Source organism: Petaurus breviceps, unplaced genomic scaffold, assembly GCF_028583685.1.
Source record: "Petaurus breviceps papuanus isolate PSGF00001 unplaced genomic scaffold, PetGlider_PUasm1.0 91133, whole genome shotgun sequence".
Taxonomy (NCBI): Eukaryota; Metazoa; Chordata; class Mammalia; order Diprotodontia; family Petauridae; genus Petaurus; species Petaurus breviceps.
Window position 1 is genome coordinate 72,235,503 of NW_027187419.1, and position 23,317 is coordinate 72,258,819.

At 36.9% G+C, this 23,317-nt stretch overlaps 1 protein-coding gene across 1 annotated transcript in view; it reads right to left on the minus strand.

Moving 5' to 3' along the window:
• Positions 1-12,292: 12,292 nt before the first annotated feature.
• SOHLH2 (spermatogenesis and oogenesis specific basic helix-loop-helix 2) overlaps positions 12,293-23,317 on the minus strand; it is a 68,835-nt gene continuing 57,810 nt past the window's right edge. The window contains exons 10-11 of the mRNA XM_069079707.1: positions 16,758-17,020; positions 12,293-14,645 (exon numbers count right to left, since the gene is read on the minus strand). Coding sequence (XP_068935808.1) covers positions 14,625-14,645; positions 16,758-17,020 — 284 coding nt within the window. The 3' untranslated portion in view covers positions 12,293-14,624. The remainder of the gene's footprint in view (positions 14,646-16,757; positions 17,021-23,317) is intronic.

The window sequence follows — 23,317 nt, forward strand, 5'->3', positions numbered from 1 at the left end:
ATACAATAATATTTGTGTTGAAACTGAGACTTCTTGCTTCAGAGAGTGAGCTATAAGGATCAAGATAGAAATTCTCTACCCACAAGTAACTCTTCTCACATAACTAGGTTTCATTTCAAGATCTTTCAGGTTGTGGTAAATCCATTAGCAATACCCACTTGCATAATATCAGAGGGGATGTCTAGGATTTCTTTACATAGTAAGCCAACATTTTTTAACTCAACATTTGTTTATATATAATTTTCTACACACTTCAATTGACATCATTTAAAACAAAACCCAGGACAACAAAACAATTGTTCCTAAAGCAATGAAAAGCCTTTTATGTTATCTGCCCAACCTCAGTCCTTAGTCTGGTTTGTGCCTCTCAAGACCTTACAAAAATGAGAACTTCATCTCATGGTTAAGAATCTCAAGTACCTGCTTCAGCTAGATAATGATTCAAACAATTCTTTCAACTGTTAAATATCACAAAGGAGCAATTCATTTAAAATGTTCCATTAGGAGGTAAATAAAAATCAATCTTTCAACCACATTAACCTCTGTTCTTATGACTGTAAATAAACATAGGCTAAATATTTTAAAGATTATTTGGTAATTGCTCCCCCAAAATGTAAATATGATAGAGATGTTTCTTCTTACTCAACCTTCCTTTTATAAAATGGATCAGTACCTCCCACATGAACAACCAGCAGTTCTTTGAAGGAAGAAGGGAGAGAGAACAAAATGAGCTCATGCTTGCTTTTTTTGTACGTATTGTAACATATCGACAAGCCAAGGCTTTCTACTTTCCCTATTTTTTCTCTTTTTAAGTAATGCTTTTGTCTTGGACCAAAGAAGATACTCTAAGAGAATTTTGTTTTATTTGACATTTTGGTACCTGCAATCAGGCACTAAGCAAATGGCCCAGGACCTAAAAGACTTGTCACAGAAACTTTTTTGGTTTCATGATTATTTTCATACAGAGAAATTGGCTATGAAATGACCAACAAGAGGAGGTTCTAACATTTTAGCGAGCCTCCCCTCAAAAAAAGAAGACTCTCTTAGGAAGAAATAGTCATAGATGGGAAAACATTTCCCTGACAGCTGCCTGGAATACATACTTCAGCATATGTCAAAACCATCAGTTTGCATATGAGAAGCCTATTTTCTTGGCATTGTTCCCAGAAGTGCCAAAGTCTAGTCCAGCTGAAAGCCTTACTTCCAGCATGTTTCCTCTTCCTGGCCTTCAAAATCTCTACTGAATTTTTTCCCTAAAATTAAACCATTTAAAAGCCAGGTGCACATTCTACTCTAAAAGATGGCGTACAATATAATATATGCAAAGGTGTGTTTCCCTGTTTTGTTTTCAAGGAGAATATAATTCTATAAAAATCTCCTTGAAATAAGTGGAGGAAAGGTTCTTTTGCCTTTCAAAAATCAGCTTCTAGTTTCCATGGTGACCAAACCTCTGACTCTTGATAACTGATTAACCAAGGAGCCAAGCAAGCTTCCTATTTCTCTTTTCATTCTATTTTAATAAAGGATCAGTTGTAGATAGAATACAAGTAATTAGCATGCTATGATTTGTAGTGAGATCCTAGGACAAATTATGGCCAGGAGCCTTATTCCTAGTCAATGCCTACTGGTCATGGAAACAAAATGTATTTTCCACATTTTAGTGTTATTTTTAAAAATTTACATAGGATTGATAGTTTGTTTGATTTAAAAAATATCTTTCAGACTAATTTTACAAAGATATGATGGAATACTAATAAAGCTCTCCCCAGCCCCAGTATTCTAACTTCCTTATGGCCTCACTGATCAGCAGGCATGTCCTGATTTGAACACAAAATCTGGCTTTAACCACACCACAGACTCCCATTCCCAGACTCAATTTCCTCATATTACTCACAGAAACAGCAGGTGTGTCCATGCACCTGACCACAACCACCCATCTAGTCTCAGACAGGCCCACAATAGCCAGTCATTCAGAAAGTAGCACCCCCAGGATGCCTGAGCAGAATGTGGGCCCCAAAACAATAAGATATTTCACATTGTCTTCTATTTTTTCATTTGTTTGGATCTGTTTAATAGTATCTTGATTTCTTATAAAGTCATTAGCTTCCATTTGCTCCAGTATAATTCTGAAGGAATGAGTCTCTTCCGTGAGTTTTTGAAATTCTTTTTCCATCTGGCATATTCAAATTTTTAAGGCATTCTTTTCCTCACTGGCTTTTTGGGCCTCTTTTGCCATTTGAATTAATCTATTTTTTAAGCTGTTATTTTCTTCATTCAGGTTGTTGACTCTCTTTTCATGATTTTCTTGTATCATTCTCATTTCTCTTCCCAAGTTTTCCTCTACTTCTCTTACTTGATTTTCAAAATCTTCCTTGAGCTCCTCCATGGCCTGTAACCAAGTCATGTTTTTCTTGGAAGCTTTTGATGCAGGAGTTCTGACTTTGTTGTCTTTCTCCTATTCCATGCTTTGATCCTTTTTGTTCCCCCAAAAAGGAACCTAAGGTTTGACTGCTGTGCTTGCTTTACTTCCTTTGCTTGCTCATGTTGTCACTCAATTACTTGACTTTTAAGCTCTTTGCCACAGTAGGACTCTGCTTCCAGAAGGGAGAGTTTTGTCCCTAATTGCTGGGGTTTTTGCAGCTGCTGGAGCTATTAGGAGGGCGCCATCTCTACAGCCCCCACACACTCTGACTCACTGGTCACAAACCTCAGGACCACTACCCAAGACCACAATCCAGATCCAGGCAGGTTAAAGCAAGAGTGATTACCCTCTGAATGGTTGCTTGCCCCCCCGCCCCCAATCCACAGGCCAGGAGCTCTGAAGCAGCCACAAGGAGGCAGCTGCACGGCTGCCGCACCTCCACCACTTTTCCCTCCTGGGGCCGGACCACACCTCTGTCCCCCCTAGTTCCAACAGAGTTCTACACTGACCTCTCACTTTTTCTTTAGCATTTATGGGTTGATAATTCTGGAAACCGCCACTGCTGCTGGTGATCCACTCTCCTGAAGTCCCCTCCAGCCGCTGCTGATCGGGGCTGCCCTGGGACTAAAACCTCAGGCTCACATGGGGCTGGGCTCTGCTCCCAGTGCACTGCAATGAACCTTTCCTGTCTGCCTGCCAGGCTGCCTTCAGCAGGAAATTTGTTTCTCTCTGTCACTTTGTGGGTTCTGTAGCTCTAAAATTTGTTTAGAGTCATATTTTATAGGTATTTGAGGTGGTTATGAGGGGAGCTCACTGAGTTTTCCTGCTTCTATATTGCCATCTAGGTTCCCAACAGTGGACCCCAAAACAATAGAAAGGACTTTCCCTAAGTAGGTACCTGTGCAGTGACAGCAAAAGCTGTCCTTTAGGTGAAATTATGACATAGAGACTTATTATAATATTATTGTCACACACACTCACACACACACATATACACACACACAAGTGTGTTTTTCTGTATGCATTATGGGAAATTGCATATGCAGTTCTACAGAGGCTGGGACCCCTCCACTATTACCTAATCCCTTGACAAACCCCTCCTGACTTTTTATTATTCATATTTTCTCTTGTATAATCAGCATCATATACTCTATAAAATTGCCTGTCTTGACATGGTGAAATTGCTGGTTCCTACTTGGAACTCAGCCCACTTCCTAAGAGGTGTAATTCTCAATAAATGCTTTGCTAAGATTGAAGATGGTTTGCAGAGTCTGTGAATTCTTTTGAGATGATCCCACAACACTCCATGAAACTGCAACATTTTTGGTATCCCTTCTCTGATATGTGATCAAAAGAATATAATAAGGGTTAGGATTTAATAGAGTTTTAAGATTTGAAAAGTGCTTAGTTTGTATCCCCTTTACCTGTCTGTGTCTGATACCAAGAATCAGTACTAGAAGATGCCCAGTGACCATTTATGTAGTATCAGTAATATAGCTTTTAGTGCAGGGATTTTAACCTGGGGTTAAAATAGGTAGTTTTTTGGGGAGAGTCTGTGAATTTGGATGGGAAAGAATCACATCTTTATTTTCACTAACCTCTAAGTGAAAAATTTATAATTTTCTTTAAATATTTTAAAATATTCTTCTGACAAAGGGTTCATAGGCTTCACCAGATTGTCAAAGGGATCTGGGACACAAAAAAAGGTTAAGAACCTCTGAGCTAGTCGGGTGATGGCTCCAGTTGTGCATTTGAAAGTTCTGAAACTACAGACAAATTTTAGAAAATATGGATTCTTTGTAAAAAAAACTCACCACAAAAAAATAAAATGTCTTCTTTGCCTGAAATTTTGATAATGGCAATAGTCTACTTAGTATCTGGTGTAGTAACTCACCTTCCCTCCCCCCATTAATCAAGTTTTAAGATCCTCATCTTCATCCAATATCACGTTTAGTCTCTACCAATGAGGCCTATTAAGAACATTTACACAAACAAAGCATTCTCCAGAGGTCGTATGGTATAGTGGAAAGAGAACTGAAATTATATTTGTGGGTCCTGGGTTCAAATCCTAGCTTTCCTACCTACTATTTCCATGACATTAGGGAATTCACTTCACCTGACTAGTTTCTACGTTGTAAAATGAGGGTGTTGCCCTACATGGCTTCTTTGGGACTGTCTGGCCTGTAGAAGAGAAGACTTAGCAGGAACATGATGCTGTCTGTATTTGAAATGCTTCCAGGTAGAACAAAAGATTAGGCTTGACCTCCTTAGATCCAAAGATAGAAGTAAGAACAATGGGTGGATGTTACAAAGCTTGATATATGAAAAGTGGAATGGGCTGCCTTCAAAGATAATGGGTTTCCCTAACTGGCAGACTTGATAGGAAAGCTGGATGATTAAATTTCAGAGGGTATGGGGCACAGTTTAGACTAGATAGCTTTTGTGGTACCTTCCAACTCTGAGAGTCTGTGATCCTTTCCTTTCTAGCTCTAAATCTTTTCCAAAATCCATGCTGGATATCTAGAATGTCTTCTCTCACCCAGTCAGCTCTCTCCTATCATTTAGTCAGCTCCTGAAAGTCTGCTTCCTGTAGAGAGTCTTCCTGAATGAATCAGAGGTGCTATTTATTCTCTTTCCCTGACTGTTTTAGACCTGGATTTCCTACATTCTCTGATTACCACAATTATGTGCTAACACTTGCCTTCAGCCCCTAAAACACACTTTATTTGTATGTTATATAAATGTCTTGATATCTATTTATGTACAGTATTAATGTAATGCTTCTATTCTTCTTTGACCTTCACATAGGTTTTCATCTATCTCTCTGGCTTAGATTGTATACTCCTAGAGGGTCCAAACTAGTGTATTTCTTTCTAAATGGTGCTTAGCACCATGCCATGCATAATTAGGTATTTATTAAATTTTAATAACATTTAAAAAACAATAATATATTTCCCTAAGGAAGAGTATAAAAGGGTTACATGGGCCTGGCAGGACATTTGAGCTGGATACATTACATTCATTACAACATTGCCCTCATTCAAATCCTAATCTCTTGCTAGAATTCCATCAGATATTCACATTGGAAAAAAAAAAAAAGAAAGAGTGGGTAAAGATAGGAAACAGAGTATCAATAAAACCTGAAGGGCAGGATACATTGAGGAATACACAGGAAGACTCTCCTCAATAAATTTTTTTGGAGGGGGAAGGTAGGGCAATTGGGGTTAAGTAACTTGCCCAATGTCACATGGCTAGTTTTTTGTGTTAAGTGTTTGTGGCCGAATTTGAACTCAGGTCCTCCTCACTTCAGGACCAGTGCTCTATTCACTGCCACCTAGCTGCCCCTCTCAATAAAATTTTTAAATAAGATATCAAAGACCTCATAAGCCTCATCTCCTTTTGCCTCATAATCCTTTTCCAATGTCCAACCTGTATTGAATCAATCTGCAACACTCAGTTGTTTTTCACTGTCAGTTTTTCCTTAGAAATGTCCTAGATTGGGCTGCTTGGTGGCACAGTGAATAGAGCACCGACCTTGGAGTCAGGAGGACCTGAGTTCAAATCCAGCCTCAGACACTTAACACAAAACTAGCCATGTGACCTTGGGCAAGTCACTTAGCCCCAACTGCCCTACCTTCTCCCCTCCAAAAAGCAAAAGAAGAAGAAATATCCTAGATGTCTGAAATAGCTTCCCATCTAGATTCCTTATCTCCATTCTCTTTCTCCAATCTATCTTATACATTACTGCCAAATTAACATTCCTGAAATGGAATCTTGATGGTTATTTCCCCTGTTCAAAAACCTCCACTGCCACCCTATTGTTCCTATTACTGTTATAGAAACCTCTTTGACCTGGGAGCTTACTGCCACATGAGTGTAACAGCAAGCACCCTAGCATACACAGGATGGCTGTTAGCAGCAGTTCTTTGATCTGCTTCACTTTGTTCAGGGGAAAAAGCTAGCACCCTGAACTTCAGAAAATACAAACAGAAATTACAAGTAGACAAAAAATGCAGACAGAGAAAATAACAATTTGACAGACCAAGAGACAGGGTTTCTAGATGTCTGACCATTACATATATACCTAGTTAGTTACCAGAGAGAGAAGTATCAGCATCTGGGTTTTCAAAATTAGGGGGCTCAATGGCTCCCCAGAGTCTCATCTGGCCAAATTACACAACTCTTCCCATAAGCAAGATTCAAAGCAAAACCTCACCTCAGAGCATACATACCCCCTTCTTCAGTATCAGAGGACATCACAACCTTCATGACCCACTGAATAATTACAAAGTAATGAAAGGTGTGGGTCTTCCTGAAAAACAAGTCTCCCCCCAATCAAACCCCTCCTGTTGGGTTCCACTTGAAGCCCATTAAGGGGCAGGGAAGATCTTCAAACTCCCTTGCCATTACAATGACTACTTTTCATATGTGAAGTACTGTCTGCCCTGCAGCGTCTCCTTCTGATTGGCTGGTTCTCTCAGAACCTCCATTTTGAGGAAGATGCTCAGTTCTTCAATGTCTTCCCTCCTCTTCAGGTTGCATGCTCGACTTTCCAGATTTCCTCTACCATGCCCCAGAGCTGGGTACCTTCCTTTCTCCCTTGCTACCACATTTTCAGCTTTTTTAAAATTTCTTGTCTTCTCCAACTAGAATGTACACTCCTTGAAGACAGGATAGTCTTTAAGTTGGAATTTTTATTCCAGTGTGTAGCACAGTGCCTGGAACATAGTAAACATTTTCTATATGCTTAATCACTTGACTTGTCTATGATACAAATACCAAACTCTTTAGCTTTAGAGTTTGGCCCCATCCAAAATTTCCAGATTTATTTCAAATTACTTGCCTTTACAAACCGTTTCAGCCAAATTGCTTTGTCTGCTATCTCCTGAGATGCCTTAGACTTTTTTGCCACTCCACTTTTTTATTTGTTCCATTCCTTCCATTTATGATGCCCTTCCCTTTATAGGAACACATATTAGGAGCTGGAAGGGACTTCTGAAACTATATATTGTACCCCCGCCCCATTTTATAGATGAGGAAAAAGGCTCAGAAAGGGAAACAATGTGTCCAAAGTTACACAGGTAGTGTGTGGCAGTTGGGATTTGAACAAAGGTCTTCTGACTCCAAATATAGCCCTCTTCCATTGTACTAAAAAAAAAAACACAAAAAACCCCTTCTTTCTATCCAAAATGTATCCATATTTCAAGTTGATCACTTTTTAAACCTTTTCTTATTATTATAGCCCTTAGTGGTCTTTCCCTCTTCTGAAATACTAAGCACTTTGTAATATTCATTTAGTAATTAGTCACACGCTAACTGATTAAAGTTATCATATCGCAGGCAATGGCAAAAAATAACCTGAGGGCCAAAACCAGCCCATGACTTGTCTGTCAGTTGGGATAAGAATGGTTGTTATATTTTAAAATACAATAAAATTTTACTTTAAAAACATAAACAAAAATATTCTTAATTCATGAAACATGAAAAAAACAGACCTCAACCCAAGAGCTATAGTTTGCTAACCCTATATATTATTAAGCTTTTGTGCTGGTTTTAAACATATCGCATGTGTATATCTTGTATTGTAAGGTCTTGAAGGGAGGGCATTTAATTCTTTGCATTTCTCAGATCTCCGAACAGCATCTTTAATGTAGTGGCTGTTCACATATTTGTTGATTATCCATGTCAGGAAACTGAAGAGTCAGCAATAGGGATAAATGAAACAATGGAGGTTGGCTAGATATACAGGTCGAATTCAGTTATAGTGAATGTAATCATAACAAAAATTCAATATTTTATAACAGAGACATTTTACTGACCCACAATAATAGCTTATGATGTAGCTATCACTATACATTAGTTGCTTTTCCCAAAACAAACTTATATAAATAATATTTTCATGTATACTATAATGATTTAGGAACTATGATTCCACAGGGGGAAAAAAACTAGGTATGAAGTGACTACAAACTTAGGATAATGATAATAGATAATACCCCAAGTCAGTCTCATTACTGTAGAGAGGAAGGAGCTTTTGCACTGATTAGATTATAGCACCTAAACCAGCGTGTTTTGTTGTTGTATTGGTCAATATATACACACACACACACAATAAAGGCAGTGGTGTGAACCAGAAGAGTGAAGAGATTTAATGATGTTGCATTTTTCAACAGTTTTTTTCTTACTTAAGTTTGTTTGCATGCCAATTAAAGAAGACCTTGGGAATGGGATGCACTATTCATAGCCCCAGCCTATATATTGAGGAATTTGTTGGGAAGAGTCCTCAGAAAGGGTTTTGGTGCAACATGAGGCAGGATTTGGTGTTAAACAGCAATTAAAAGTAATTTTCTAACACTTTTTCAGATAGTTGTTTCAGGTGAGTGCGTCAGAAAGTTGTCCAACACTTTGAATCAGCACTAGACACAGGTAGTAAAAAGAAGAGACAATCTTGGCTTGGAGACTGGCTGGCTGGCTGCCCTTAGTGGGGTGTGAGAGCCTCAGATATGGATGAAAAGATGAAAAGAACTTAGACTTCCTTTGTCAAGGAGACATTTCCCAGTCACCACGTCTTACATAGGAAGAGAAAGCCAAATGACAACTCCAAAGACCTGAAGCCTAAAAGAAGGTGTCAGAGAAGTCAGTAAGCATTATGACCTATAGAGACACCCAAGAAACATTGCACAGAGATCAAATAGTTAATACAGAACAAAGAAATGATGCTTAAAGAAAGGATACCCATCAACAGAGGGTATTGGCAGCATTGTAGAATTAAAGGTGTGTGTCCTGGTGACATGTCTCCACCACATGGTCATGTAGGTTTCTGATATAGACCCTTCATCTATATATGCCACCTTTTTATGTAAAATATGGCACACGTCTACCATTTATGTCCATTTCTTGGTCACACATTCTCTGCGTACATGTCTTTCCTCTATCTGTAGGAAAGGTGCACCAGTGTCTGCTTGAGATCCTTTTTTTTTTCTATTTACTTTCTTGTTGGATCAAATGTATTGCTCTAAACCATATCCTTTAGTAAAAGAGTATTCATCAGTGGGGTTATGGTTTTGAATAGATGCTGACCCACACTCAAATCGAGGGTAGTTTTTCTAGGGGATCACAAACAAAAGGGGGAATACCAGGAACTACACTGCTTTGAAATCATAATTTTAAGAATTTTAATATTTACTTTAAGGAACATTCTGCTATTGTTAAGTTGTGTTCTACATTTAATTTTTTTTTTTAATTTTTAAGCAATCGGGGTTAAGTAACTTGCTCAAGGTTACACGGCCAGTTATTTCTGGGTGTGGTGCTGAGTGTCTGAGCCCGGGATTCGATCTCCAGGTCGTCCCAACACTGGGGCCGGTGCTCTTACTCGCTAAGTCACCTGGCCACCCCTAAGCAATTGGGGTTAAGTAACTTGCTCAAGGTTACACGGCCAGGTGTTTCTGGGTGGGTGCTAAGTGTCTGAGCCTGGGATTCGATCTCCAGGTCTTCTCAACACTGGAGCGGGTGCTCTTACTTGCTGTGCTACCTGGCTGCCCCAACTACATTTAATTTTTAATATGAACCCTCTTAAGAAGATAATTTAATGGGGGCAGGCTGGCTGGCACAGTGAATAGAGCACCTGCTCTGGAGTCAGGAGGACCTGAGTTCAAATGTGGCTTCAGACACTTACCACTTAATAGCTGTTGTGACCTTGGGCAAATAACTAAACCCCAATTGCCCTGCCTTCCCCCTCCAAAAAGCAAAAAAAAAAAAATTTAAATAAGCAACTCTTGCATATTGTCCATACCAAAGTTAATTCCTGTCATTAAAAATTCTTCAAAATGTTATACAATTCAGTATTTAAAGCAGTCATAGACCATTTTTCTTTCTTTTTAAATTTTTTTATTAATTTATTAATCTTTAATTATTTTTAATTAATTTATTAATCTTTATTAATTTACTTTTAGTTGATAAGATTCAGTTCCACAATCCCTTGAATTTCAAATTTTATCCCCCTCCATCTCTTCCTCCCCCCCCCCCCTGGTGCCTTGGTGGCATGCAATCAAGTATAGGATCTGCAAATACTTCCACATTAGAAATTAGTCAGGTTATAAAGGATTGTAATGGATGGAATGAATAATGGGAAAGAGGAAACAGAACCAAACAAGAAAAAGAAAGGGAGCAGGTAATTTGCTTCAATCTGCATTCAAACTCTGTTCTACTTCTTTCTCTGAGTGTAGACATCTCTCTCCATCATGAGTCTTTTGGAGTTGTATTATAACCCTGCATTGCTGAGAAGAATCCAGTCTATCAAAGTTGGTCATCACACATATGCTGCATCTGTAATTGTGAACAGATTTTCCTGGTTCTGTAGACCATTTTTCTTAAGGGAATAATCATTTTGGTACTCATAAATGTGAGGTCTGATTCATACTGAGAGGTTATTTTTCTTTTAAATAAAATTCCAGCTCTTCCTCTGCTGTTAATAAATCCAAAAATAACCCTACTTTGTGCTACACTATGGCATTACTGTTCTTTCTTTTTTTCTCTTTACTGACTTAACTTTACTATTTACTATTTTTTTGGATCAGATTTCATTGGTATAGGAAAGAATACCTATGGCACTAGGGGTTAAATGATTTGCTGAAGGTAACAGTCAGTACTTATAGGAGATTGGACTTTTAACTCATGTCTTCTTGACTCCTGAGGGTAATGCCATTCCACTTACTCCTTAATATTTAACTCCTGAAATCTAGTTTCTACCCGTCATTTTAAACTACTCATGAACATCAGTAATCAGCAAATCAAAGAATCTCAGTATCAGCAGGTAATTTGGTCTAAACCCTATACCAAGAATGAATTCTCTGCACAATACCCCCAACAATGGTCATCTGGACTCTGCTTAAATACCTCTAATAGTGCCCTTAATAATTTAACCCTTTAATAATTTAGCACTTCTAAAAGCAGTCTACTTTGCTTTCAGACAGTTTTGGAAGAAGTTTTTCCCTTAAATAGCTGAAATTTCCTTAAACTCTTGCCCATTGATCCTAGTCAACTTCTCTGGACAGGTAGACTAATTCCAATCATTCTTTCTCATAACAGCCTTGTAAGTATTTCAAGATAGCATGCATCTTCTTTGCCCTCCTCTAGATGTGTTCAGGTTACCAATGTTCCTCCTAAGATGTAGTGCCTGGAACTGCAAGTGATATTCCAGATATGGTCTGACAAGGGTAGAAGCACAGCAGGTCTATCATCTCCCTCTTGGACACTTTCATGATTTTAGTCTAATATCAAGAACTGGAAGAAAGCTTAGTGATCATTCCAGTCCAACTTGTTCATCTGAGAGGTGAGGAAATTGATGCCAATGGAAGTTAAGTTACTTATCCAAGTTTGAAAGTAGCAGAATTTTTATTCAAACCCCGACATCCTGACCCTAAATCAAGTTTATCCCCCCACACCCACACACATTTCAGCACCAGATAATTTTTGTAAGCCACACTTATTTTATCTCCCCTAATGGACTGTAAGTTTCTTGAGAAAAAGGAAATTGTGTTTTATTCATCTATATTATCTAATTAATAAATGTTTGTTTAGTGTAGAGTTAATCCTGATGACTAATGGATAACCAACTTCATGCTGCTCCAATGAACATCTATCACCCTCCAATTTTTACCCCACTGCCTAAGACTACTGAAAACCTGTTAAAAACATCACATACCAAGCATACAAAGTGGATTAATTCCTGTTCTTTATAAGATGCCTAAAGTCATGTACATGGGGAATATCCTTATAACATTGCTTTAAAAAAATAATCTAACTACAAAGACATGCTGGTAAATACAAGTCAGTGAAGTGAATACTTTTCTCAGTACTTGTTTATTTATTTCTTGTTACTCATAATAATTTGAAAAAACAAATAATGAATTATTAAACTTTTATTCCAACACTTTAATTCAGAAAATGGTATTATAATTAACATCATGCATATAGCACACCTCAAAATTGATGCCTGGAAGAGAAAGACTGGGAAGTATTCTGGTCAAAAGGAGTTTCATGAGTTGTAAAGAATAAAAATGATATAACCTGGTTCCATTGCATAGACATATATAGTCACTATGTCAGAGATCTGATAAGTTGAAGGCAGACTGAATAGGTACTTTCTCTTTTTTGTATCAGACACTTTGGTCCAAGACTAGTGTCTTGGTAGTGAGATGAAGCGATAGTTAGATGCAGAAAAAAATACTAGAACCTAAAGACTACAGCTCTACTTGTTTTTTAGGCAAGATCATCACACATTTTTCATTGTTTAAAGAAAATTATTATTTAATAACAACTTTTAAATTTTATACAAAACATCGCCATTCTCCTTATGGCTAGAGGCTTACAGGCCTATTTGCTAGGATGACATTTTTAACTTGAAGCAGTCGAATTCATTATACTGGAATCCCATTATGACAAAATAATGTGTATACACCATTAAAGCTCACAGTAATGACTCTGGCTTGTTGAATTAGAGCTGAGATAATGAATGGGTATAAATTTACTCCACTGAGAGCAGCTGTAGAGAAACATGGGGACAAAAAAGCAGGAGACATATTGGGAGTTAATAAAAACCACATTTTGGCCATATTTTTCCTGTTCATGGAAGTCTTAACTTTAAGTTGCTCATCTTGGTCCACTCTGAAGAGAACTAAAACACCCAAACAAATGTTTTAATAGCAAGAAATGTCACATGCATATTTTACATGTCAGGAACCAAGAGATAAGGGTAGGGTATTCCAACAAAGTTTCTCTGAAAAGCCTACAACACTTCGTTTTGAAAGCTGATGGCTTTCGGGACTGAATATATATTGCAAAACTATTTTTGTACTCATCAATAAACTTCACATGCTAGGGGGAAAATCTATTTTCTCAGTAAGCCTGCATCATTTGTCAGATGTTTGTTGATTCCATAATTTTAACTTTTCTCCAAGAAAAGGTATATAACATAAGTATTAAAATTAGGTTATTTTAAAATCTTTTTTCTCAAATGAAAAGCTAGTAAAAATAAGTTTGTTTACTCTATAGTGCTTCATAATGAAGGGGATCCTTATTCACTAGAAGTGCTAGATTATTTTAGTATAGAGTTCAAACTGAATATTTTCCTTAGCAATAACAAGTATAATATATATCAGGAATAGAAACACTTCAATAAAATTCAAAGCAAACTCTTTCCCCTTCTTCATTTCAACATTTGAATTTAGGGGGAAGAGACAAAAAACAAGAAAATCAAAGCAGCATTGAACTTTGGCATAAGAATAAGAAAGAGGCATTTACTGCCTATCATTTCACACAAGATACAATGAAATACAAAAATGAACACATTTGAAATAACAAATATAATAGTCAAAGGTGAAAGAAACACATTTCTTAGTTAATGTCTTATTTTAGGCTAGAGACAGTCTCTGAATTCCTAAACCTAGAAAAGCTAGTGCCACTGGATTTCAGTGCACTAGTTGTACTGATTTTCAACAAGGTATGAAGGTGTCACTCCCAAGACAAATTACAGGTTTTAGAGCCCAGAGGTGGGGAAACTTCAGCCTCAAGGCCACAGGTTTTCCACCCCTGAATTAGGTTAATTGAGCCCTTCCACTACACTAATTATATACAGAATGTTAGAAGTGGAAGGAATCTTCTAAGATCAAACATAAGGCATGCTATACTGTCTATCTATAATTTAAGCAGGTACAATGTTTATGTTCAATAATCCTAGGTTTGCCAATGATCCAGCTATCCATGTTACCATTCCTAGCTTTAGCAATAGTCTCAAGTCTACATGGCTTTTGAATTTCGATAATTCCCCCTTCAATCATTTAAATCTTTCCCCCCACACACATACACACCCCTTTAAATTTTTTTAAGAACTATGGCTTAGCTAGTACAGGCCACCATTTTTTTCATTTGTCTTGGAGTTGTCTGGATGAGCCATATTAAGTGAGAAATAGTTATTTGAAGATGAGTGTGGAAAAGATGCAGCAAGCACACCTCTGTGACTGCCCTCCAATATGTGAAACACTAGGGTCTTTCCAAGAGGAATACAATCCAAATCCCTAAGAATCCAGTTCTTAGGTGCTGATTCAGGAATGCTGTTTGAGCTGTTCTTTGTGAATTGTTGAAATATGGCTGTTACTAAATTACTCCATGCTTACTGAAGAGCATGGAGTTCAAGAAGTCTCCCTTAACATGCCCAAGATTGATGCTGCAGAGAGGAAAAACAAAAATCATTTAATCCTTGTTATTCCAGTTGTCTATCACACTCACACACACTCACACACACACACACACACACACACACACACTCCCTGAGATTCACAGAAAGCAAAGTACATATCATTTAAAAAAAATGTATTATTTGTGACATTAAAGCTAAACACTAAAATATAATTCAGAAACAATTATTTTGAAACGTTCTTAGTAAAATGATTGTCTATGAAAACAAAGAATTTTCAGCGCACCAATGAAAGGAGAAATTATAATGAATGGTTCACATTGTAAAAACACTAAGGTATACTAAATGTGTTTTCCCCCACAACTATATTTTTTCACAACTTAATTTTTTAAACTATATTTCATAAGCTGATTCAAGAAGTATACCTCTCTTCTCATTTTACAAATGGAGAAACTGAAGCTCTGAAAGGCAAAAGGATTTTCCCAAGGTCATTGGTTTGGTAAACAACTGAGTTATTTTTTGAGCCAGGTCCTCTGACTATAATCCCAGTAATTTTTCTACCATAATACACTGTCTTCTATACTGATATCCACTAATCACAATTTATTAGCAACTCTTTTTTTTTTAAAGCAATCAGGGTTAAGTAACTTGCTCAAGGTTACACAGCCAGGTGTTTCTAGGTGGGTGCCAAGTATCCAAGCCCAGGTTTGATCCCCAGGTCATCCCAACGTTGGAGCCGGTGCTCCTACTCGCTGAGCCACCTGGCCACCCCAACTCTTTGCATTCTTAACAACATTTAGCAACATTATTGTCAAATATGTTACTTCCTATTTTACAAAATCTTTACAATTATTTTCTTAAGCTTTTTTCCTCTTATTCTCTTGTGAAAAAAAATCAGCATTTTCTCAATTTTACATACATTTAAATTAAGCAATATAGTAGTTAAATCAAACTTCTTTATTTCTGTAGGACAACCAGGTTTGGGTCTACCTCAAACACCAGAGAAGCTACTCTGGGAAATGTTCTCCTTTTACTCAGATAACTGGTTGGTAAATTGATAGTTGTGTAGTCTTTTTAGCCCCTAAATAGGATTAGAAATAATTGTGATATGGTGGAAAGGACATTGGAGTAAAGAGTCAGAAGATCAAAGTTTGTCCCAAGTCCTGCCAGTTTTAATTGTATAAATGTGAGTTAATTAATTAACCTCTCTGAGCCTCAGTTTTCTACTTTGATGAGACTGGAAAAAAATCATCTGTAAGGTCCTTTTCTAGTCCTAGAATTTGATTGGTCCTATAAGGGAGTGGAAACCCAAAGTTAGAGTGGAGTGGAAGTAGTACTGGTAGCCAAAATGAAAAGAGAAGAATTGGACAAGTCTTCCAATGAAAGGGAAATGTAGCACCACTGTACAGGTGCAGTGATAAAGCAGGGGTCCTCTGGAGAGAATACAAATGTGGCTGAAGAAAAAATTTATTTTAGATTGGGCCTCTTCCCATCTAATCACAAAAACCAAATAGCAAGTTCAAGCCCATATGGCACAGCCATATTTAGATTCACCACTCTTAAATTTCAAAAGTCCATTGCTTAATTATTCCATGTTGTCTTTTTTTTTTTTTAATACAGAGACCATGCCCCTTGATTTTATATCATCTGAAAGATTCTGGTCTAGAAGGGACATTAGAAGTCACCTAGTGCAAATCTCTCATTTTACAGAACTGAAGAACTAAATAATTAATTTAGCTAGTTTAGCTTAAGTAAATTTAGAAGGCAGCCCATCCATTATTTGACAGGGCAACTTCTGAGAAAATTGAAAATGTAAAGCAAAATCGTGATGTAGTGCAAAGAGCATCGAATGTGTAATAAACCCATTTGGTTTTGAGTTCTGGCTCTGACACTAGCTATGTGACTAAAAGCCAGTCTCAGTTTCTCTGAACCTGTTTCCTAATATTTACTTCAAGGTTTCCATCACTTACCTGCTGTAAGTCAGGCTCTTACATCATATAGTTCAATCAAGTAAAGTATGTAATGAGACATAAAGTGCTATATATAACCTCTTATTATGGCACATCTACTAGCAAAGCTAGGAAAGAGTCAAACCTGGTTTATTTCTTTAATTAATGAGGAAGCCACAACTAAAAGACTTACCAGGCATTTGTGATGTTGTGGACAGGTCTGACCCAAAGCAGAGCTGTAGTAGTGAGAAGGAAGTCTTGAGACTTTTGGCAAAACAGATGAAAAATTAATCGAAAAATTCTGATTTGTTAAGGCAGTGGCTTCATAAGAAGGAACAACTTTGGCATAATATCTGACAGACTGATCAGCGTGTAAAGAATTAAGAGAAAGCATTTCAGTGGGAATAATCTTATACATATCACCAGCAGCATTTTGTGAGGTGGAGCTAGAATTACCTTTAATAGAAAAGAAAAAAATAATTTGTTAATGTAAACAACTAAAACTCTGACCTGTTATACTTAAAAGATTATGGTTCATTTTCTTTATACTATGCCTCACGTTTTTCCCCCTGGTACATTCAAATACTGGTACTATTCAAAAGGAATAGACTGTGTTAGAGAATCAAAGTAGCAAGGTAACAGATCTCTTTGCCTCTGTGGAAATCTTATGAACCTTAGGAGGGAAGCCTGAATTAGAATGAAGATTAAAGAAAGTGAAAAGAAGTGTTATGATAGGGGGTGTACACTACAGACATCCATGCCAACCATGGGAAGTGGATGATAAGCTCCTGACAGCTCACATAACTACCATGGAGATAGAATATAGTTGTGATGGGAGACTTCAGCTCTCTGGACAGCTTACAAATGCTTAAACTTGTCTTGCTGATGAGTCCATATTTCAGAAATTATAGCAAGTCATTCTCTTATTGCTATTGTAGACTTGATTTTAATCAGTTAAATGGTTCTGCAGAATGAAGGGCAAATGATCAGAACCCTGGGAAGCAGTGACTAAACAATACACAACTTTACAACAGATAAGAAGGGAAATGCTAGGTATGGTCAGAAGTTGTACATATGACTTTAGAAGAGCAGATTTCTTTTCAAAGTTCAGTGACATAATAGATAGGGTAAAAGTTACCTCACGAGCAGTGGAAGGCTGTCAGTAATGAAATTACGGCAACACCATTAAAATTTACTTTGATGATGGAGAAAAAGTGGAGATGCTTAAAAAGATTTAAAGGAATGGATATTAATCTGAAGGGAAGTTTCTAATGGGAACCCAAAGCTCTGTTGTGTTCAACATTTTTAATCAATGATTTTACAAAGGATTAGATAATCTGGTACAGAAAGGCAGGCAGCATGGTGGACTGGAAAGAACATTAGCTCTAGAATCAGAATACCTAGATTCAAGTCCTGTATCTCACAATTATTATATGTTTGACTTTGGACAAGTCATTTAACCTCCCTAGGCCTTAGCTTCCTCATCTATAAAAAGAGGGTGTTGCACTAGATGGTCTCTATAGTGCCTAAATCTATAATCTGAGCTCTGCTGAAGCTGGGGGCTGCTAACTCTGTAAAACAGAGTCAGAATACAAAAAGGTCTGAAGCTGTTCAACTTGACTCAACAAAGACTAATGGGTAAAAATTATAAAGCATCAGGAAAAGCTTCCAATTAGTGTTATACCAAAATGGAATGGGTTGCATCAAGGAATAGTGAATTCTCTCTAATTTTAAGTATTCAGAGACTAGAAGACCATTTATTTACAATACCCAAGCAAGCATTTATGAAGCATTTACTATATACTAGGCACTGAAGTAAAAAGAATCAAAAGGTTCCTCAAAGTTCTAATGGGCAACACAACACATAAAAAAAAATGGCCAAAAAAAAATACAAAGTATTATAAGGGCTAGCTCTATGTGGAATGTGGTGCTTGAGCTGAGTTTTAAAGAAAACAAAGAGTTCTGGGTAATAGAGGTGAGGAAGGAGTGCATTCCAAATGTAAGAAACAGTCTGTGCACAGATATGGTAATAGGAAATGGGAGTGTTACGAGGAAGAGCAAGAGGTCCAGATTGGCCAGCCTATAAAATACTTGAAGGAAAGTATAAGTTATATAATAAAGTTAGAAAAATAGGCTTCTGAGAGGTAGTGAAAGGCTTCAAGAGCCAAAGAATTTATATCCAACCTTAGTGAGCAGGGATTGTTTCATTTTTTGCACTTGTGTCCCTAGTGCCTGACACATAGTAGCTGAATAGTGGATGCTTGTTGAATGAACCTAAAGGCAAAAGGAAGCCATTTAAGTTTATTGACTGGAGGAATGACATGTTCATACATAAGCTGCAGGAAAATAATTTTGGCAATTATTATGGAAGCTGAATGTAGCAGTTTGAGATAGGGAGACCAATGACCTAATGGTCTAAATAAGAAGTGCTAGCAACTGGAACTAGTATGGTGGCCAGGGGAGTAGAGAGAAAGAAACATAAGTGAGAAAAGATGTGGAGATAGAAACGCCAAGATTTAGCAACTGACTGGATTTATGGGGGGAGAGATGGTAAAGGGTTACAGACAACACTATTGTTACAGCCCTTAGTGACTGGAAGGTTATTTTTTCAACAGAAATAGGGAAGTTCAGAAGATGATGAGTTCTGTTTCAGACATGGTACATTTTCATTGTGTATGAAATATTCAATTTGAAATGTCTAATAGGAAGTGGAAATGCATAATGGCAGTTCTGGAAAGAGATTGGGGCTAGATATATAGACGAGAATTATTTTCAGAGAGGTCATAATTAAAACCATATGAGTTGATGAAATCACTAAAAGTATATATAGAGAAGAAGCTTGGAGTACATCCACAATTAGGAAGTATATGAATGATGAACCCGAAAAGGAAACTAAGAAGTAAGAATCAGTTAAGTAGAAGTAGAAAAAAAGAGAAAATGGTGTTTATGAAAATCTGGAGGAGAGAGCATATACAGGATAAGAGGTAGTCAATGCATCTGATGTTGCAGAGTGGTTGAACAAGATGAGAATGGAGAAAAGGTCATCAGATTTGCAATTGATAGACCATTAGGAACCCTGGCAGAGAGTAGTTTCAGAGTCTGAAGACCACAGGGATGATCTAAATCCAGTTCTTTATTTTATAACTGATCAAATTGAAGCTTCAAGAGGAAAAGTAACTTGGCTAGAATGTTACTTGATATTACAGGATTGAGATCTTAGATCATCTTGTCTGATACCCTAATTTTTCAGATAAAGAAAAAGAGGTCAAATGGAGTACAGAAATTCATCTTGCCCTACAAGAAAGTAAGGGGGGTATCGGGGGACAAAAGAGAGGGCAGATTGGGGGAAGGGGTATTCAGTATGCTTGCCATCTTAGGTGGGGGTTAGGGGGAAGATGAGGAGAAAATTTGTAACTCAAAAGCTTGTGGGAATGATTGTTGAATACTAAAAAATAAATAAATTCATTAAAAAAAGAGGCCAAGCAATGATGAGTCACATAGTAGTAGTTAGTAGTAAAGTTGAATTTAAAACCGAAGTCTTTTGACTTCAAATCTAAGGCTCTTTTCGGGATACTATAGAGGACTCCATATTTGGGGCATTGATTTGACTAGAAAGCCTTTGAGGCTCGTATCAAACTCTGATTCCAAGCAAACTATACACCCCATTAAGAAACTCCACTTACTAGCTTTGGGATCTAAGGGAAAGCACTTGACTTCTCAGAATCCCATTTTCAGATATGTAAAATGAGAACAGATATTTGCACTGACTTTTGCAGGGTTCCTCTAAAGTTCAAATGACAATGAATGTGCATTTATTTATATCAATGTGTACCCTGAAAGTTACACTTGGGATGGCATTAATAGGGAAAATGAAGAGAAGGGATCGATCCTCTGCATCTTTGGACCTTTTTACATTCTCAAAAGTAGAGAACAATGAAAGCTAGGGAAGGGTCATCTACTCAAATGTGTACCTGAATAGGAATTCCCTCTACAAGATCCCTGGCAAGTAGTCACATAGTCTGATTAAAAACTTCCTGTGATGAGTAAACCAGCACCTGTCGAAGTAGACCATGCCACTTTTGGAAGGCAAATTGTATGGAAGCTTTCCTTTACATCAAACCTTAATCTGCCTTTTTGCAAATTCCAACCACGGCCTCTATTTCTACTCCCTATGAACATGTAGGACGAGTTTAATTATTCTTCTCCAAGACACCCCTGTAAATAGTTCGAGACAGTGTCCCCCTGAAGTCTCTACACTAAACCCGTTCCCTCAACTTGTTCTCCTTTCATGTAGTTTTCAGTTTCCACTCCAATCCAGTTATCCTCCTCTAAATGGGTGTTGGCTTAATAATATCCTTCACAAGATGTGGTACATAAAACTAAACATGATACTCCCTATGTCATCTGACTGGGATAAAGTCTAACTGTACTATCACCACTTTTATATTGGCAACTTTTCTTATTAATGCAGCCTAAGATGGAATTTACTCTTTTAGCTGCCATTTAATAAACTATTGATTCATACCATATCTATATAACATCTTTCAGATCTTTTTTCCATATTGATGGCTGTCTAGTCTGTGTAGTCCATCCTATGCTTTCATAGTTGACTCTTTGAACCCAAATGTAGGACTTTTGTGCTTATCCCCATCAAATTTCACTAGATTAGATTTTACTTGTTTTAGCTTGTCAAAGTTTTTTTGTGTCATTACTTCATCTGAGTCACTGATAAAAATGCTGAAAACTGAGCCAAGGTCAGATTCTTTGGGACATTCTGTAAGAGTTCTCCCTGCATTGTCAAGCTGACACTGGCACTACTCCTTCACTCAAGTCTTTGAATACCAATTTCAACACACTCATTGCTCTGTCTTTTCCCAAAAGATAGAAATTTTATGAAATGGTTTGCTAAAATATGTGTATAATAAATCTATGTAATTATCAGTCAAAAGGGAACTTCATTTAGTCTGATGTGGCATATTTTAATAAGATCATACCAGGTCTTACTGATTGTAACCCATACATTTTTCTAAAGAATCACAAACCATTCCCTTAATTATAGGTTCTAGAATTTTTACCAGGAATCAAAGTTAAACTCATTAATCTATAATTTGAAGAGTACAAATGTTTCTTTTGAGGATTTTGAAAATGGGACAATTTCTATCCTTCCCTAAGTCTTATGGCATCACTCTAGCTCTCCATGATTTTTGGAAGATCAGTATCAGATCTTCAGAAATTATACCCAATGAAACACCCCATGTTATTTGTCTGGAGGTGAAGGCTTGAACTCAGAAGGAGTAGTTAGGTGGTCTTTTGCCATCTTCTTATTTATTTTGGAATTAATTTTCCTGTTAACTATTTTTTGTACTATCCTTTGTGTCCAAAAATTATTCTCTTTGGCAAAGAGAAGCAAAATAAGAATTGGGTAGTTCTGTTCTTTTACTGTTATCCATTATCACCAACCCATCTATGTCAAGAAACAGTTCTATTTCTTCTTTGATCCTCTTCTTGGTACCAAAGCAGCTAAAACTTTTTTTTTCATCGTCCTTGGCATCCACTAGCCTTGAGTCCGAGTATAGAACTCCTGATACTTTTATTTAAGAAAATGATACATTTTGTTTCGACAATGAATACTTCCAATACCCAAATAACCCCCTTTAAAAGTATATTACTTTGTCCCCCCAATTATTATTAACAGAAAGACTGTCCTTCAACTTTGGCAGTTGAAGAAAGTTATCAATATTGACCATTGCATTTGACCAGGATCTGTTTTCTCTTCACGTTAACTTTATTTACATGGTTAACATCACTATATATCATCCTTTTGACTTGTTTCTCTTCATCATCACTTCAAACAACTCTTTCAAATTTTTCTTTAAATCCTTTATAGCTGTCATTCCTTACCATGAAATAATGTATTACATTCATATATCCTACTTCATTTCTCTATTCCCCAATAGTAGGGTACATATTTCGCCTCTTTTTAAAAAAGAAGTAATGTTGTTGTGAATACACATGGGTCTTTTTCTTGCTCATGATATTTTCCCAGTAGTGGGATCTCAGTGTTGAAGTTTATGAAAAATTTACCAATGTTTCTTACACACTTCCAAACTGCTTTCCAGAACATGTAATCCAACTCACAACTCCACCTGAAGTTAATGAGCATATTATCTTCCCACAGCCCTTCCAACAATGAGTTTTCCCATATTTTAATATCTTCATTAGCTTATGGTGTTCAGGAATAATTTAGGATTGTTAACATTTCCATTTTCTTTTGTTATTAGCGATTTTAATTTCTTTTGAAAAATCTGTTCATATCTTCTGACCACTTATCTACTGGAAATGGATCTGAATCCTAACATATTTGTGTCCTGAACCATTCTTATCTGATGTTATGACAATCATATTCATTCTCAGTTACCTATCCTTTCATTCATGCCTTTAAAAAAATGATGATTTCTTTACATTTCTACATCATTCTCTTTAGATTACTTTTTTTCTTCCACATGGAAGCAATATAGTTAGAATTTTATTCTTGGGAAGTTTCCATCCCTGTTGGACCAACTTCTGCTATTGAATTTTACATCATGAAATTTACATCATGAGATACACCTATTTTTCATCTGAACTCTGAAAGCTACTCTCCCCTAATCTAAGGTACATGTCAGATTATGCCTGTATTTTCTCTCATTTTCTATCACAAATTCTAAGATAAAATGGTTACTTGTCTACTAGGTTTTCATAATTTCTCTTTAG